Source organism: Hyperolius riggenbachi, chromosome 5 (genome assembly GCF_040937935.1).
Source record: "Hyperolius riggenbachi isolate aHypRig1 chromosome 5, aHypRig1.pri, whole genome shotgun sequence".
NCBI lineage: Eukaryota > Metazoa > Chordata > Amphibia > Anura > Hyperoliidae > Hyperolius > Hyperolius riggenbachi.
This window is the reverse complement of record NC_090650.1, coordinates 83,428,688-83,444,816: the sequence shown is the minus strand read 5'-3', so window position 1 is coordinate 83,444,816 and position 16,129 is coordinate 83,428,688. Positions and strand designations below refer to the sequence as shown.

The 16,129-nt window shown below is 44.7% G+C and overlaps 1 protein-coding gene across 1 annotated transcript in view; it reads left to right on the top strand.

The window, feature by feature from the left end:
• LOC137518281 (sodium channel protein type 5 subunit alpha-like) overlaps positions 1–16,129 on the top strand; it is a 455,983-nt gene that overhangs the window by 281,304 nt on the left and 158,550 nt on the right. Inside the window, exon 17 of the mRNA XM_068235926.1 lies at positions 5,208–5,328. Within this exon, the coding sequence (XP_068092027.1) occupies positions 5,208–5,328 (121 nt within the window). The remainder of the gene's footprint in view (positions 1–5,207; positions 5,329–16,129) is intronic.

Sequence of the window (16,129 nt, the reverse complement as noted above, 5' to 3'; positions counted from 1 at the left end):
TATAGAAAGCAGTCCTCAAAAATAATCAATCTGCCAGAAAATTGTATGGTGTGTACCTAGCATAAGGCAGGGGTGTCAAACTCAATGACATAAGGGGCCAAAATCTAAAACAGTAGCCTCAGTTCAGTAAGCGTTACCGCATTTGGTGATGCTGAAAACAGCTGATTTTACTGATCACCTTGCCAAATGCCAATTTACTGAATCTATTACTGAAGATTAAAATTACTGACTAGTGTGGTAAATTACTGACTTGTGCAGTTGATACCTCAAAAATGTTAAGAAACTGCAATTCTCAAAGATTAATGCATTTGGTAAATCAATCAAAAGTGTTGGGTATTTGTCTCCATCTCTGACCAGCTGATAACTTACTTTCTCCATGCTCTCTCCATGCGGTAACATCATCAACAAACAGCCAATAGGGAGAGCCAAGCAGCCAATAGAGAGAGCTTCTCACACAGTCCTGCTTCTCACCCTGAACTGGTCCGACACCCTGGCAGAGCAGGGGAAGGAGACATTTTATGAGGCTTTTCTGCTTCCCTTTAGATGTGAGAATCTGCATACTCTTATACAGGAAAGCTCCCCCTAGTGGCTGCAGCACAACTAAATGGATGTCAGGGATGTACTGGACAGAAATCCACGACTCATACACACAACTTTCTGCCTGACTGCTGACCTGCTCCACAGTTGGTAAATGAGAATTACTGAGCAGGGCTAAGGTTCCTTTCACACTGTATTTCTGATTTAAATGGATACTGTAGGGGGGTCGGGGGAAAATGAGTTGAAGTTACATGGGGCTTCTAATGGTCCCCCGCAGACATCCTGTGCCCGCGCAGCCACTCACCGATGCTCCGGCCCCGCCTCTGGTTCACTTCTGGAATTTCCGACTTTAAAGTCTGAAAACCACTGCGCCTGCGTTGCCATGTCCTCAATCCCGCTGATGTCACCAGGAGCGTACTGCGCACACACAGACCATACTGGGCCTGCTCAGTATGCTCCTGGTGACATCAGCGGGATCGAGGACATGGTAACACAGGCGCAGTGGTTTTCAGACTTTAAAGTCTGAAATTCCAGAAGTGAACCGGAGGCGGGGCCAGAGCATCGGTGAGTGGCTGCACGGGCACAGGATGTCTGCGGGGACCATAAGAAGCACCGGGTAAGTTCAACTCATTTTCCTCCGACCCCCTACAGTGTCCCTTTAAACCTGCTCTTAATGCTGGTATGTTTGCCCTCAAGGTTAAAAGACCGAGGGGTTTGCCTCAGACCAGACAAATGATTTGTTTGTGCTTGGGAGTCCACGAGGTACGCTGGTTGCTAAGCTAGAAAACACAAAACTAAATTGAAAACTGACAAATTGGGTGCCATCCTGGGGGTTTGCATTTAGCTATGGATACAGGAAAAATTTTGCTGCATACTTCCATCTGCTCAGGCTTTCTCAACCAGGCAGGAGGCAGGGCCATGCAGAGGATCCTCAAGGGGGTGGTGCTCAAATTTGAAAAAGGGGCCCTAATTGATCTTGTTAAGTTGTGTATGTAATACCCCCTCTCCAGAAAGAATTAGGCAGACTTACCCCCCCCCCCCACACACACACACACACACCTTTATAGCAATATCAGGCAGATTTTGTATGTCCTTCCAACTAAGTCTTTTGGCGCCACCACCTCTAAATCAGCAGTCATAGGTGCCCACTATTAGAGTGGGCACAGTGGAGCCCCCAGTGGAGGCATGGCCTCACCTTTCATTACTGGGACCTCTGTCAGCACCCAAGCAGAAGAAGTGGTTGCCAATATGTAGTGGCTGTTAAGCATTAGTAGGTGCAAAACTGCAGTAAGTGCCAAGGTGCAGTGGGTGCCCAGATGCAGTGGGTGGTAAGATGCGAAGGTCCAGTTTGTGCTAAGTTGCAGTGGGTGCCGAGATGCCAAAGTACAGTCTGTGTCAAGCTGCAATGGGTACCAAGGTCCAGTTTGTATTGGGTGTTTATTTGCAGTAGGTGCTAAGGGCCCTTTCACATTAGGGCAGATTTTGTGCGTTAACGCAAACGGCAGCCGTTTGCATTAACCAAGGTAAGATGAAAGTCCATAGACTTTCATTTTACCTTTCACACCCGACGCTGCGTTTCGATGCATTGCGGTTCCGACGCACCCGGGCGCAGTTTTTCATCCAACGCACCCGCGAGCCGCCGTTTTATTATTATTATTTATTGTATTTATAAAGCGCCAACATATTACGCAGCGCTGGACAATAAATATATACAATGATACAAGGATGACATACATAGGGTTATACACATAGAACAAAGTTATACATACAAATTGTACAAAATACATGATCATGCAATATGGGCTGGTTAGGTAGGCCCAGTAATACAAGTACAGGCTGTCATAGGACAGGAGCACATGATCCTGTAGATTACACTAGGGAGTGGAGGACCCTGCCAGAGGCTTACAATCTAAAGGGAGGGGTGGAAACACTAGGGGGGGGGGCTGTTAAATGTTCCTTAGAGAGTTACTGTGTGGTAGGAGGTGGGTAGGCCATCATAAAGAGGTGGGTTTTGAGGGCTTGCTTGAATGTGTTGAAAGAGGGAGCAAGTCTGATGGGTGGTGGAAGGGCATTCCAGAGGGTGGGGGCAGCTCTTGAGAAATCCTGCAGGCGGGCATGGGAGTGTGAAATGCGTGGGGTGGTGAGGCGAAGGTCGTTGGAGGAACGGAGGGGGCGACCTGGTGTATACTTGTGAACAAGCTCCGAGATGTAGGTAGGGCAGGTTTTGTGCACAGATTTATACGCCAGGCATAGAATCTTGAAACTTATCCTGAAACGGATAGGGAGCCAGTGCAGGGATTCACAAAGGGGAGATGTGGATGCAGAGCGGTGCGAAGAATGGATGAGTTTTGCAGCCGCGTTCATCACTGATTGAAGGGGGGCAGTGCGTTACAGGGGGAGGCCAGAAAGGAGGGAGTTACAGTAATCAAGGCGGAAGATGATGAGGGCATGGATGAGCAGTTTGGTCGTGTCCGGGGTTAAGAAGGGGCGGATCTTGGAGATATTACGGAGGTGGAAATTGCAGGCTCTGGTGATGTTTTGGATGTGTGGGATGAAGGAGAGGTCAGAGTCCAAGGTGACACCCAGACAGCGGGCCTGGGAGGTAGGGAGAATGGTTGTGTTGTCGGGCCTGGGAGGTAGGGAGAATGGTTGTGTTGTCGGTTGTGTTGTGTTGTTTTCCGTCGAGTTTAATTACCAGCTACCGCCGCTGATTGCGTCGCATCGCAGATACCCGACTACACGCCGCAGGCAGACAACGCGTGCAGGAGAACGGCTCCTGCACGCGTTGTCTAATGTGAAAGAGCCCTAAGCAGTATTGGGTGCTGAATCAGTAGCAGATGTTGATAAACAATAGTGGGTGCCATGTGAGTGTTAATTGGTACAGGAAGCCATGTGAGCGCTGGGTACAGGCCAGGTAGTTGCAGTGGGCAGGACATGAGTGAGAATACTGTAGCTGCATCACCATTACAGACACAGACAATACTGTAGCTGCATAACCATTACAGACACAGACATACTGCAGCTGCATCACCATTACAGACACAGACAATACTGTAGCTGCATAACCATTACAGACACAGACAATACTGTAGCTGCATCACCATTACAGACACAGACAATACTGTAGCTGCATAACCATTACAGACACAGACATACTGCAGCTGCATCACCATTACAGACACAGACAATACTGTAGCTGCATAACCATTACAGACACAGACAATACTGCAGCTGCATCACCATTACAGACACAGACATACTGTAGAAGTGTATTTAGGTCATGAAAACACAGAAGTACTTTGAGATGAACCTTGGAGCGAATGGAACATTCCTATTCTAATATTAAGTGACACAGTAATTTTAATCCTCACTTCCTCTGTTACCTTAAAATAAACTATAGTTTACAAATAGCAAACGTGCAGCCAAATAGGAAATACAGCAGGGTTGCTGTGTGACAATAGTACCCTGCTTCTTATGTTGGGCAGCCTGGCCCAAGTTAGCGGATTATAAATAGGAAGCACATGTTCCCCTTTACAGCATCAGAGCATAGTGTAATATGCAGCAGCATACCCGTGCTTGTCTGATTTCCAGGGACAGTCCCAGCTTTTGAAAGGTAATGCTTAGAAATGTCTGTGCTTGGATTTTTATTTCTGACCAACCTTTTCTAAAGTCAAATATTAAGAATCAGTGTGTGATTTGGTTGTCAATAAGTGATTCATTGTACAGCCCTTAAAGAGAATCTGAAGTGAAAATAAACTTAAGATATAATGATTTGTATGTGTAGTAAAGCTAAGAAAAAGTTTCATATCGTTTCCAGTACAGGAAGAGTTAAGAAACTGCAGTTGTTATCTATACAAAAGAGCTTCTCTGAGCTTCCCAACCCAACTTGGGTCAGCTACAGTGCTGTTTTCTTTGCTACTCATGTTCTGTTATTTATCGGTACTACACATACAGTTCATTATATCATGTTTTGTTTTAGTTTTTTTGCTTCAGTGGCACTTTAAAGTGCTATGAAACTCAGCATTTCTTGTTTGCTCTAAAACATTATTCACAGCATAAAATCTACTAGCACAAAAAAAAAATTGTAGTAGAACAACATTTAAACAGTTAAACACAGCTCTTTTTTCTGTATTGTATACAATAGGAACAGAGGTGCCAAAAGGATAAAATATATATGTATATATATTATAATGATAAAAACAAGGGGAAGTAACACTTGCCTCCCCATTGAAGAGTCAGCAAGATACTGTCATCAAAAAAGTTAATTATGCATTTTAAAAGTTACAACACATTTCGTGAGTCAAAGCCCACTTCATCAGGCAATACAAAACAGGAGCAGCTGTTTATGAACTCCTAGCAAGTGTGGCACTGACTTTTCAATGGGGAGATAAGTGTTACTTCCCCTTGTTTTTATTATTTTAATATATACATATATTTCTTATCCTTTTGTCGCCTCTGTTCCTATTGTATACGATAATAGAAACATCATTCTCTGTTTACAATAGCAAAATATGGAACATGTAAGAATTATGAATACCAGTTCTTGGAAGTCAGAATCACAAACTGTATGATGATTAGATTGCTGAGTGTACAGTCCGTTAGTTCAGCAAGCTGTAAGTTGTATCATTCATACTTACACAAGTGACTTATATTCACATCATTTCTTGCAGAAAACAGATGACAGCGTTTCAGAGTGCAGCACGGTGGATCTGAGGAAATCCCGGGAACTTATTGAGCAGCTTCCGGACTCAGCTGAAGAGTTTATGGAGCCAGAAGAGTGCTTCACGGAAGGTATGGTAATAATGTAATGTACCCACCTATAGACGATATTACATTTTAATTCATGTGAGTTCTGTCGTCCAAGGAAGAAGTGGTAGCCTAGCTGTCAGTATATACTACCAAATGCGGTATCAGACAAAATGAGGAGCATGCGGCTTCTGGACAAATGGGGCGCATCCATAGACTTCAATTGAAAATATTGGCAAGCCGGCACCCGATTGTTATCTTTTTTTGAGTGGTTCTTCTCTGTTTTGATGCCGGTGACAAAGGGGGCATTCAGGCACCAGGCATTGTCCGGTCATTATTGCTTTTGGCGCAGGAGGGACGGTTAAGGTTAGGTGTCAGGAAGGGGGTGCGGTTAGGGCTAGGCATAAGAAAGGGGGTTTGTGAGGGGGGGTCTTAGGGTTAGGCACTACCATGGGGGGGGGTCTTAGAGTTAGGCACCACCGGGGGGCTAGGGTTAGGTTCAGCTACAGGAAAATATTGGTAACAATTATCAATATTTTACTAATGAAAGTTAACACTTAATTAGTAGAGTATCAGTAAATTTACAGATAATCTACTATCAGCACTGTTCTGCGCCAGATTTTCCATGGCGCCCGAAATTCATGTACACCGTTAATGCACCTGTCAGTATAGCTACTGCAATCATTCTTTACAGCATGAGAGTAAATGATTGTACTCTTGGCAAGGTCCCTGTCCCAGGTTAATGTTCATTCACTCAATGTAAATGTCAGGCTTCTATGCACACTTAGAAAGGTATTGGCACTGGACCTCTGTTAGCAGCCAGAGAGCCCATAGCTTCAGCCAGGACCTAATCAGAGCAGCTGGTAATGGAATGCCCTGACGGAAAGTTGGTCATGTGACAAGGCGGAGTGTGGATAACGTCTAGATATTGTCTAGACGTTCAAAACCAGAAATGTTTACAGTGAAGGCCAGGAACTAAGTGCCTTCAAGGTCCATTACCCATCATTACGAACTGAATTACCCTGTCACGGCAAAAACATAGTGATTTGTTCATCCTATGGCTTCAGTTTGTATTGAGTCACTGGCCTGTAACAACCATGCTGTAATCATGGGTTTAGAGATATTAAAAACGCGCTAAAAGCACTGTTATGGTTGCCATCAAAATGATAGGTTTACAGAGGGGTATGGTGCAAACTTGTGGTTTATGTAAACCCTATAGAAGCTCCAGCATAGAACCATGTGCCTACTGCCTAATTACAGTGGTGTGAAAAACTATTTGCCCCCTTCCTGATTTCTTATTCTTTTGCATGTTTGTCACACTTAAATGTTTCTGCTCATCAAAAACCGTTAACTATTAGTCAAAGATAACATAATTGAACACAAAATGCAGTTTTAAATGATGGTTTTTATTATTTAGTGAGAAAAAAAACTCAAAACCTACATGGCCCTGTGTGAAAAAGAAATTGCCCCCTGAACCTAATAACTGGTTGGGCCACCCTTAGCAGCAATAACTGCAATCAAGCATTTGCGATAACTTGCAACGAGTCTTTTACAGCGCTCTGGAGGAATTTGGCCCACTCATCTTTGCAGAATTGTTGTAATTCAGCTGAGGGTTGAGGGTTTTCTAGCATGAACCGCCTTTTTAAGGTCATGCCACAATATCTCAATAGGATTCAGGTCAGGACTTTGACTAGGCCACTCCAAAGTCTTCACTTTGTTTTTCTTGAGCCATTCAGAGATGGATTTGCTGGTGTGCTTTGCGTCATTGTCCTGCTGGAGCACCCAAGATCGCTTCAGCTTGAGTTGACGAACAGATGGCTGGACATTCTCCTTCAGGATTTTTTGGTAGACCGTAGAATTCATGGTTCCATCTATCACAGCAAGCCTTCCAGGTCCTGAAGCAGCAAAACAACCACAGATCATCACACTACCACCACCATATTTTACTGTTGGTATGATGTTCTTTTGCTGAAATGCTGTGTTACTTCTACGCCAGATGTAATGGGACACGCACCTTCCAAAAAGTTCAACTTTTGTCTTGTCGGTCCACAAGGTATTTTCCCAAAAGTCTTGAGATGTTTTTCCCTAAAGTCTTGAGATGTTTTTTAGCAAAATTGAGACGAGCCTTAATGTTCTTTTTGCTTAAAAGTGGTTTGCGCCTTGGATATCTGCCATGCAGGCCATTTTTGCCCAGTCTCTTTCTTATAGTGGAGTCATGAACACTGACCTTAATTGAGGCAAGTGAGGCCTGCAGTTCTTTAGATGTTGTCCTGGGGTCTTTTGTGGACTCTCGGATGACTTTTCTCTGCGCTCTTGGGGTAATTTTGGTCGGCCGGCCACTCCTGGGAAGGTTCTTCACTGTTCCATGTTTTTGCCATTTGTGGATAATGGCTCTCACTGTGGTTCGCTGGAGTCCCAAAGCTTTAGAAATGGCTTTATAACCTTTACCAGACTGATAGATCTCAATGACAGTACTTTTGTTCTCATTTGTTTCTGAATTTATTCGAATCTTGGCATGATGTCTAGCTTTTGAGGTGCTTTTGGTCTACTTCTCTGTGTCAGATAGCTCCTATTTAAGTGATTTCTTGATTGAAACAGGCGTGGCAGTAATCAGGCCTGGGGGTGACTACAGAAATTGAACTCAGGTGTGATAAACCACAGTTAAGTTATTTTTTAGCAAGGGGGGCAATAACTTTTTCACACAGGGCCATGTAGATTTGGAGTTCTTTTTCTCACTAAATAATAAAAACCATCATTTAAAACTGCATTTTGTGTTCAATTATGTTATCTTTCACTAATAGTTAACGGTTTTTGATGAGCAGAAACATTTAAGTGTGACAAACGTGCAAAAGAATGAGAAATCAGGAAGGGGGCAAATAGTTTTTCACACCACTGTATATGTGAATATAATAAATATGATAGAGAGATATTTATCATTTTCCAAAACATGAACAGCAAACAATCTGGCTCTGATCAGTAATGTAAATATACTTGTGCACATATAGTAAAACCTTTATTTTGTGCCTATAGTGTTAGTAAACCATCTACAGTGTATTTTCCCCCCGTTTTAAATTCTTGATCTCTGTATTGTGCTATGTTTTAATCATGTGTTACTAACCCCCCCCCCCCCATGCTTTGTAAGCACAGTATAACACCCCCACCCCTCCATCCTCTTCCTGGTTGTAAATGAACACTTAAGCTGGCCATACACTAGGCCGATTCCAAGCCGATCGACAGCAGTATCGATCACTGGGATCGAATCTGCTGTCACATCATTCACGCTACACGCTAAATTTCGATCTATTTCGGGACGTAATCCCGTCGATCGCTCCGTGCGGGAAATTACCGCCGATCGCCCGCGGGTAGGGAGCGCGTCGCTAGCGGCGTTCGAGTGACCGACGACCGACGCAATACAGCTGCAATACATTACCTGCTCCGCCGGCGCGACTCCCCAGGTCTCCGCTCTGGTTTGGTCTCCGAGTCCGGCATGCTTCACTTCTTCCTGTCCCGGCAGGAAGTTTAAACAGTAGAAGGCGTTCTACTGTTTAAACTTCCCCCAGACAGGAAGAAGTGAAGCATGCCGGACCCGGAGACCAGAGCGGAGAAGAAGACAGCGGAGACCTGGGGAGTCGCGCCGGCGGAGCAGGTAATGTATGAGGGGGGGGGGGGGGGGGGGATATGACCACTAGGGGTCATTGGAGTCCAGGTTTCTGGGAGCGCTTGAACGCTTTTCGTCGCATGTAAATGTAGGCATTAATGAACCCATTAGTGGAAGGCGTAAGTAACGCGTACCACTGTGGTGGAGCGCAGAAATGACGTCACGGATGGCGAGATGGGACGATTGAATACAGGTGAGCTCCTGCCATGTATTTTGCGGTGATTGGCTGTGCACCTAGATAGGAGGAGAAGCATGGGGTATATCAGCGGACAGGGGGGCGGAGAGGGGTACAAGGTCTTGATAAAGCCCCTATGGCGGGGCAAAACGATCTACGGCCGTGATCCTCCGCACCTCCTGCTGGCCTCCATCATTATGCTGCATGCCTTGTGCTGTGATAAGTATTTTTGTCATTCATTTTATGTTTGCCTGGTTTTAAAGGGATACTGTAGGGGGTCGGGGGAAAATGAGTTGAACTTACCCGGGGCTTCTCATGGTCCCCCGCAGACATCCTGTGCCTGCGCAGCCACTCACTGATGCTCCGGCCCCGCCTCCGGTTCACTTCTGGAATTTCAGACTTTAAAGTCTGAAAACCACTGCGCCTGCGTTGCAGTGTCCTCGAGTCCGCTGCTGTCACCAGGAGCGTACTGCGCAGCCACAGACCATACTGATCAGCGGGATCGAGGACACGGCAACGCAGGCGCAGTGGTTAATTCCAGAAGTGAACCGGAGGCGGGGCCGGAGCATCGGTGAGTGGCTGTGCAGGCACAGGATGTCTGCGGGGGACCATTAGAAGCCCCTAGTAAATTCAACTCATTTTCCCCCGACCCCCCTACAGTATTCCTTTAAGAAGATGTTGAAGTAAATTTTTTTAAGTTTTTTACATTACGCAAGTGCTGATGCTCTTGGTCTTCTTGTTCTCATTTGGAAATATTCTTGAGTTGTCTGGTGTAAATCTCTTTCTTGAGGTTGTGCCACAGCATTTCAATCAGGTTGAGGTCAGAACTCTGACTGGGCCCTCCAGAAGGCAAATTTTCTTCTGTTTAAGCCATTCTGTTCTTGATATAATCTGTTGTTCACATACTTTTTCTTGAAAGTCTAATTTGAAAATGCTGGCTTGTGTACAATGGCTCTGACCCCGTAAGTACTTCCGGATCAGTGCCAGTTCTCAGTACATACTGCGCTTGCTGTGTAGCACAGTATGCGCAAGGGACTGTGTTGTGAGAGCAGTGACACCGTTCAGTTCAGGTGTACTTTTAATACCAAATTAAGTATAAACTCACTTACATTTTAAAGCACACTCATTTTAAAAACTAAGTATTATAGTGAACGGTTATGCCATTTTTTCCTAATAGCCTTGTAGATCAAAGCTTGTTCTGTAAACAAGAGTACAAAAAATGAGAATAAAAAAATGAAAAAGTATTTAAACAAAAATGACAGGTAGCCATGGTCACAAGTGAGTAAAATAAAATGTAGCACCATTATATTGTCTACAGTGCCATCTACTGTTCACAAACTGCAAAAGGAGAACTTATTTCTTGTAGACCTTCCGAATGGTACACATACAGGTTATTTTGTCCAGAGTATATCTCAGTAGCCAAGGCAACTGCTCAGAGGCACCTCTGAACTATTTCTGTTTTGTATCCTAAAAGATTGTGCAAGTCGGAATCTGTTTGTGAGCAACACAGATGGATCTGTTTTATCATATAATCTGGCGAAAATGTATGAATTGCTATAGATGTCCTTTGCCAATCTGTTCTTCTATGTCCCCTTCTTTGTTACAAACTGCACCTTTCACTGTATTGCCAAATTCTGCCCTCACTAGACTTACCTAGACCAGTGATGGCTAACCTTTGCACTTCAGGGGCTTGATTCACTAAACCGTAATAAGACAAATATCACACCTTATCAAAGATATCACACGTTATCAAAGTTAACACGCCTTATCAGAGTAGCATAGCGAGCAGTACGAACCCGCAGGCGTTCAGCGCAGTACGAGTGCCATTGCCAATTAGCAGGCATAAGTTCGTAGCGCTCGCTGTGCTACTCTGATAAGGCGTGTTAACTTTTATAACGTGTGATAACCTAGATAACATGTGATAACTTTGATAACGTGTGATATCTTTGAAAACATGTGATATCTTTGACAAGGTGTGATATTTGTCTTATCACGGTTTAGTGAATCAAGCCCCAGCTGTGACAAAACTGCAAATCCCATCATGACTCTGCCTCCCAGTCCCTGAGTTATGCTTAGTTAGAGCTGTTAGAGTATTGCAGTGTCTCATGGGACTTGTAGTTCCACCACAGCTGGAGTGCCAAGTTTAGCCATCACTGGGCTAGACTATACCGCTGGCTTTTTTTCTCAGCTGCTGTAAATACCCTTCCTCATGCCGGGGAGTCCTGCTTCCTACCTACAATCCACAACAGTTACAAGTTTGAGAACAACCATCAGACATGAGTAGCAGATCAAAGAAGTGTGAATAAAGTATTGATGGGGGGACAGGCAGTATAGTGGATTTGCAGAGAACACAGATTGGCATTGGAAAGATCATGGTGTCAGACCACCAGAATACAGGTATAACAGTATCAGAGCATAGCGTGTCCAATGTACTAGGCTGTGGTGAAGAATACGTATTTGTAAACCAAAGATGATTATTTTTTGTCTGCAGAAATTCTCCCCATTCATAGGGGCACATGATTTGATTTGATTAGGTAATTAAGTCTCCTATGATGATCATGCACTCATGGCGTTGACTCTAAAACTTATGGATTGTCTCTCCCGTTCTGTTTGTATCTTGATTCATCTCTCCTGGCCTGTCTTATCCCATCATTATTTATTTCACCATAGTTGTGTTAACTCATGATTTATTTTTGAGTCAACTCATAGTTTCTCTTATTTGTCTTAAAGTGCCCATACACTAATCGATTCTGCTGGAGAACGATGCCCCAAAATGGACGCCCGATTGTTATTTCAATAGATTACTGGCCAACCGTAGCAGTAGTACATCAACAGCTGCTGATGTCCCGCAGGTCTACCCCCAAGTTTTAATAGTGCTCCCGGGGGCCCGTTTTGATGCAGAGAACTGTCACCTATCTGCTGCCTCCTGTGCTCCTTTGTCGCCATCCCTGCTGACCCCCACTTCTCCATTACCCACCTGTGTGTTACGTGAGTACATACATGCCGCAGGGTCACAGAGAACAGGTGCCCCGCTGCAGGAATGGAGGACAAAGGAGGGAGCGTGCTGGCAGATAGGTGAGTGCACTCCTCTGCTAACACTCTGCAGGGCCCCAGGGGAGTACTTAGGGCCGGATTTACCATAAGGCACTACAGGCGCCTGATGATGGAAAGGCAGCTCACTCCCCTCCCCTGGTGCCTCCCTCTTTTCCTATTCAGAGTCCCAAGCAGAGCTTAAATAAGAGGTTATTCACCCGGGTCTCAGCATTCCACTGACAAGATCTAACTTCAGTCTGGGGCACCACTTACTTAACCCATTCGCGTTCCGTCGTTTTCACGTGAGAAATGTTCACCTCCCATTCATTAGCCTATTACTTTATCACTACTTATCACAATGCACTGATCTATATCTTGTTTTTTCCGCCACCAATTAGGCTTTCTTTGGGGGGTACATTTTGCTAAGAGCCACTTTACTGTAAATGCATTTTAACAGGAAGAATAAGAAAAAAATGGAAAAATTCATTATTTCTCAGTTTTCAGCCATTATAGTTTTAAAATAATACATGCCTCCATAATTAAAACTCACGTATTGTATTTGCCCATATGTCCCGGCTATTACACCGTTAAAATTATGTCCCTATCACAATGTATGGCGACAATATTTTATTTGGAAATAAAGGTGCATTTTTTCCACTTTGCATCTATCACTATTTACAAGTTTAAAATAAAAAAATATAGAAATATTTCATCTTTACATTGATATTTAAAAAGTTTAGACCCTTGGGTAAATATTTACATGTTGTTGTTTTTTTTCATTGTAATGTTTTTTTTTTTTATAGTAAACATTTTATTTGAGTAGTTTTGGGAGGGTGGGAGGTAAACAATAGATTTATAATGTAAATGTGTGTTAATTTTTTTTTTTTTCAGGTGTAGTATTACTTTTTGGCCATGAGTTTGTTTACATGACGTCACTCTAAGCGTAGCACACGCTTAGAGTGACGCATCAGGGAGGGAACAGCCAGAAAAAGCACAGCTTCCGAGAGAAGCTGTCGCTTTTTCAGCGGGGGAGAGGGATCAGTGATCGGGCACCATAGCCCGATACATTGACTCCGTGGCTACCGAATCCGCGGCCGGGAGTGCGCATGCACGCGCGCGATCGGCCGCGGGAGCGCGCGTTAGCGCGCATGGTTCCTGGACGTAGAAACTACATCCAGGAACCGAAATAGATTAAAGAGACTCTGAAGTCTCTAAAAAAAAATCTTTTTATTTCATAAATATGTTTAATATGTTATCCCTAACTAAACCGCTGCATTCCCGCCGCTCTAAATTATCAAAATCCCCCCTAACTTCCCCCTACCTCTCCCCCACAAAATCCACAACTTTCTTGGTCGTGGATTTTGCCACCCTAAGCGCTTCCGGGTGAGGCAGGTCTATGAGCTGCAGCCCTGCCTCACACACGTCTGTCAGCGGCGGATCTCCGCCTCTCCCCCGCCCTTCTCAGCGAAGAAAGACTGAGAGGGGCGGGGAGAGGTGGAGATCCGCCGCTGACAGACGCACGTGAGGCAGGGCTGCGGCTCATAGCCCTGCCTCACATGGAAGCGCTGCCCGGATTGCCCCCCTGGGAGTTTGGGGGGATTTAGTTTACAGCATCGAGAATGCGGCGGTTTAGTTAGGGATAACATATTAAACATATTTTTTAAATAAAAAGACTTCAGAGTCTCTTTAACACTGAGGGTAGAAGTGACAGATGGGCCAGCCAGCACATTTTCGGTGCGGTTTGGCAGGGGTTTGTAGGTTCAGGGAGGACAAAGTCTTAGGTGCCAGGACATCTGTGCCTATAGGCTCCTGTGATGTAAATCCAGGCCTGGGAGTACTATTATATGGGGGGACCTGAGGGGCCCATCAGCTGGTCCTGCTGCGGCAATTCCATAGATTTTTTTTCTATGGATTTGAATCTGAAATCTATAAAAAAAAATCTATTTTCAGTGTGTGGCAGGAATAGATCCCTTATGTGTTCACTGTTGCCATAGACTTTCATTAAAGGGAACCTGAGATGGGGTCTTGTATTCATACTTACCTGGGTATTTCTCCAGCCCCATAAAGTCTGTGGGCTCCCTTGCCGTCTTCTCTGGCCGCTCCGTTCGGTCTGGCCACGCGCATACCCCCATCGCGCTCCTGCAGCCCCCCATCATGCTCCTACACCTGGGAGTGTTCTATGACGCGCATGCGCAGAAGCCCACTACTGGCCAGGACACCAGGAGGGATATCTACTGAACAGAGTGGCCGGAGAGGATGGCGACAGGGACGTAGTAATAGCCATAGCAGCTGCTATGGAGCCCTGGAGCATAGGGGGCCCACGTGGTACTTGATGTATTCACCATTAACTTTCTTGTGTTTTACCACTTTCTGATGTTGTCTCAGTGCCCATGAACTATGTGCAGTGCTGATTGCATGGGAATGTAAATTGCCCAATTAACCCATATCCGTAGGGGAGGGGCAGGTCGCATTGCTTAAGAGTGCCTACATCTGAGGGCCCCATGAAAGTTTTGCTATGGGGCCCCATGATGTCTAGCTAAGCCACTGGATGGCGAGGGAGCTCACAGACCTCATGGGGTTAAAGGTAAGTCTAAATACAGGTACTAAGCCCATCTCAGGTACACTTTAAGTGTGATTTTGCTTAATTAGCATACATATCCTGTTGTTTAGTGTTCACTGTCAGATTTAGGAGAAATGTGATATGAAAAAAAAGTAAATAACGTGTCTGCTGGTTTCCATTTTTACTGTCGCTCTGTGATGCCAAAAGTGACATCACCACTGATTTTTTTTTCAACCCTGCTCCGTGTTAATTTTCCCTCCCTACTGCCAATGCTTCCTGTCCCTCCCCCAGCAAACATCCCCTGGACAACAGGCGTACATTACTGTGTAATGCTGGGGGGATACACGGTACGTTTCTGTACCGTGTATCGACCAGCTGATCCGGCCAGCTGATAATATTCAGCTGGCCTGATCAAGCCGCTCGACCCGTGCCCGCTCGATCCCCGCCGGCAGACAATGGCAGGGAATCGAGCGCTGATAAGGAAGCGCCGGCGGGGACGAGCGGTAATCGTTCCGTGTGCACGCGCGGACGAGTGGGGACGTGGCTGGGGTCGATCCGGCGGCTAATCGGCCGCCAGATCGACCCGTGTATTCCCAGCATAAACTTTTCAAAGGGTTATGGGGGATTCAATTACCGTCTTCCGGTCATAGTGTCCTTATCTTTTCCGTAGGAAGCTTTTTGTTATTTGCATGCTTAGATAAGCTTGATACTGTAGCTAAGTAAAAAAATCCCTCAATCTCGCTGGTACTGCACAGTTCCTGCAGTTAAGTAAAGGCATCCAGGCCAGGTAAAAAAAACAAAACAACAACATCAGCAACAAAAACGAGGAGGACACATAGGGCACTATTTAAGGAAAAAAAGGGATTTACATATATATTTGGGGCACTAACTATTTTTGACATTTTTTTATTTTTGGGTGTTACAATCCTCTTTAAATTGGGATTGTCACCATAAAATCAATTTCAACAGCAACTGGTCTGAGTGTATTAAGTGAAAAAGATGCTAATCCTGCATTCAAAATTTTCAAAATGTTTTCTGCTGTTATAATTTGGAGTTATCACATACCTTAGGAGCACTGGTCTCTTAATTGCCATTGCCAAACAGTTGCATGCTAGGGGGTCATTTTTATCTATAACATATTCCTCTTCTTCCATTTATTTCCCCCTCCTTCTAAAGACATAAGACAGTGCACTTCCTAGTGTAGACCTCAGTGGGAGTGTCTGAAGAATCTGGGAGGTGGGCGGGTAACGAATAAACAATTAGCAAGAGGAGAAAAAAAGAGTGAGGGAGGAAAATATGTCAGGAGGTCAAAGGTAACCGATATGGAAACTGTCTAGAATAAGATTCTCTGCCTTACCTTTATAAAATTCACAGGAATTATAACATGGACAGTGCATTACATCTTTTATATAAGTAGAAC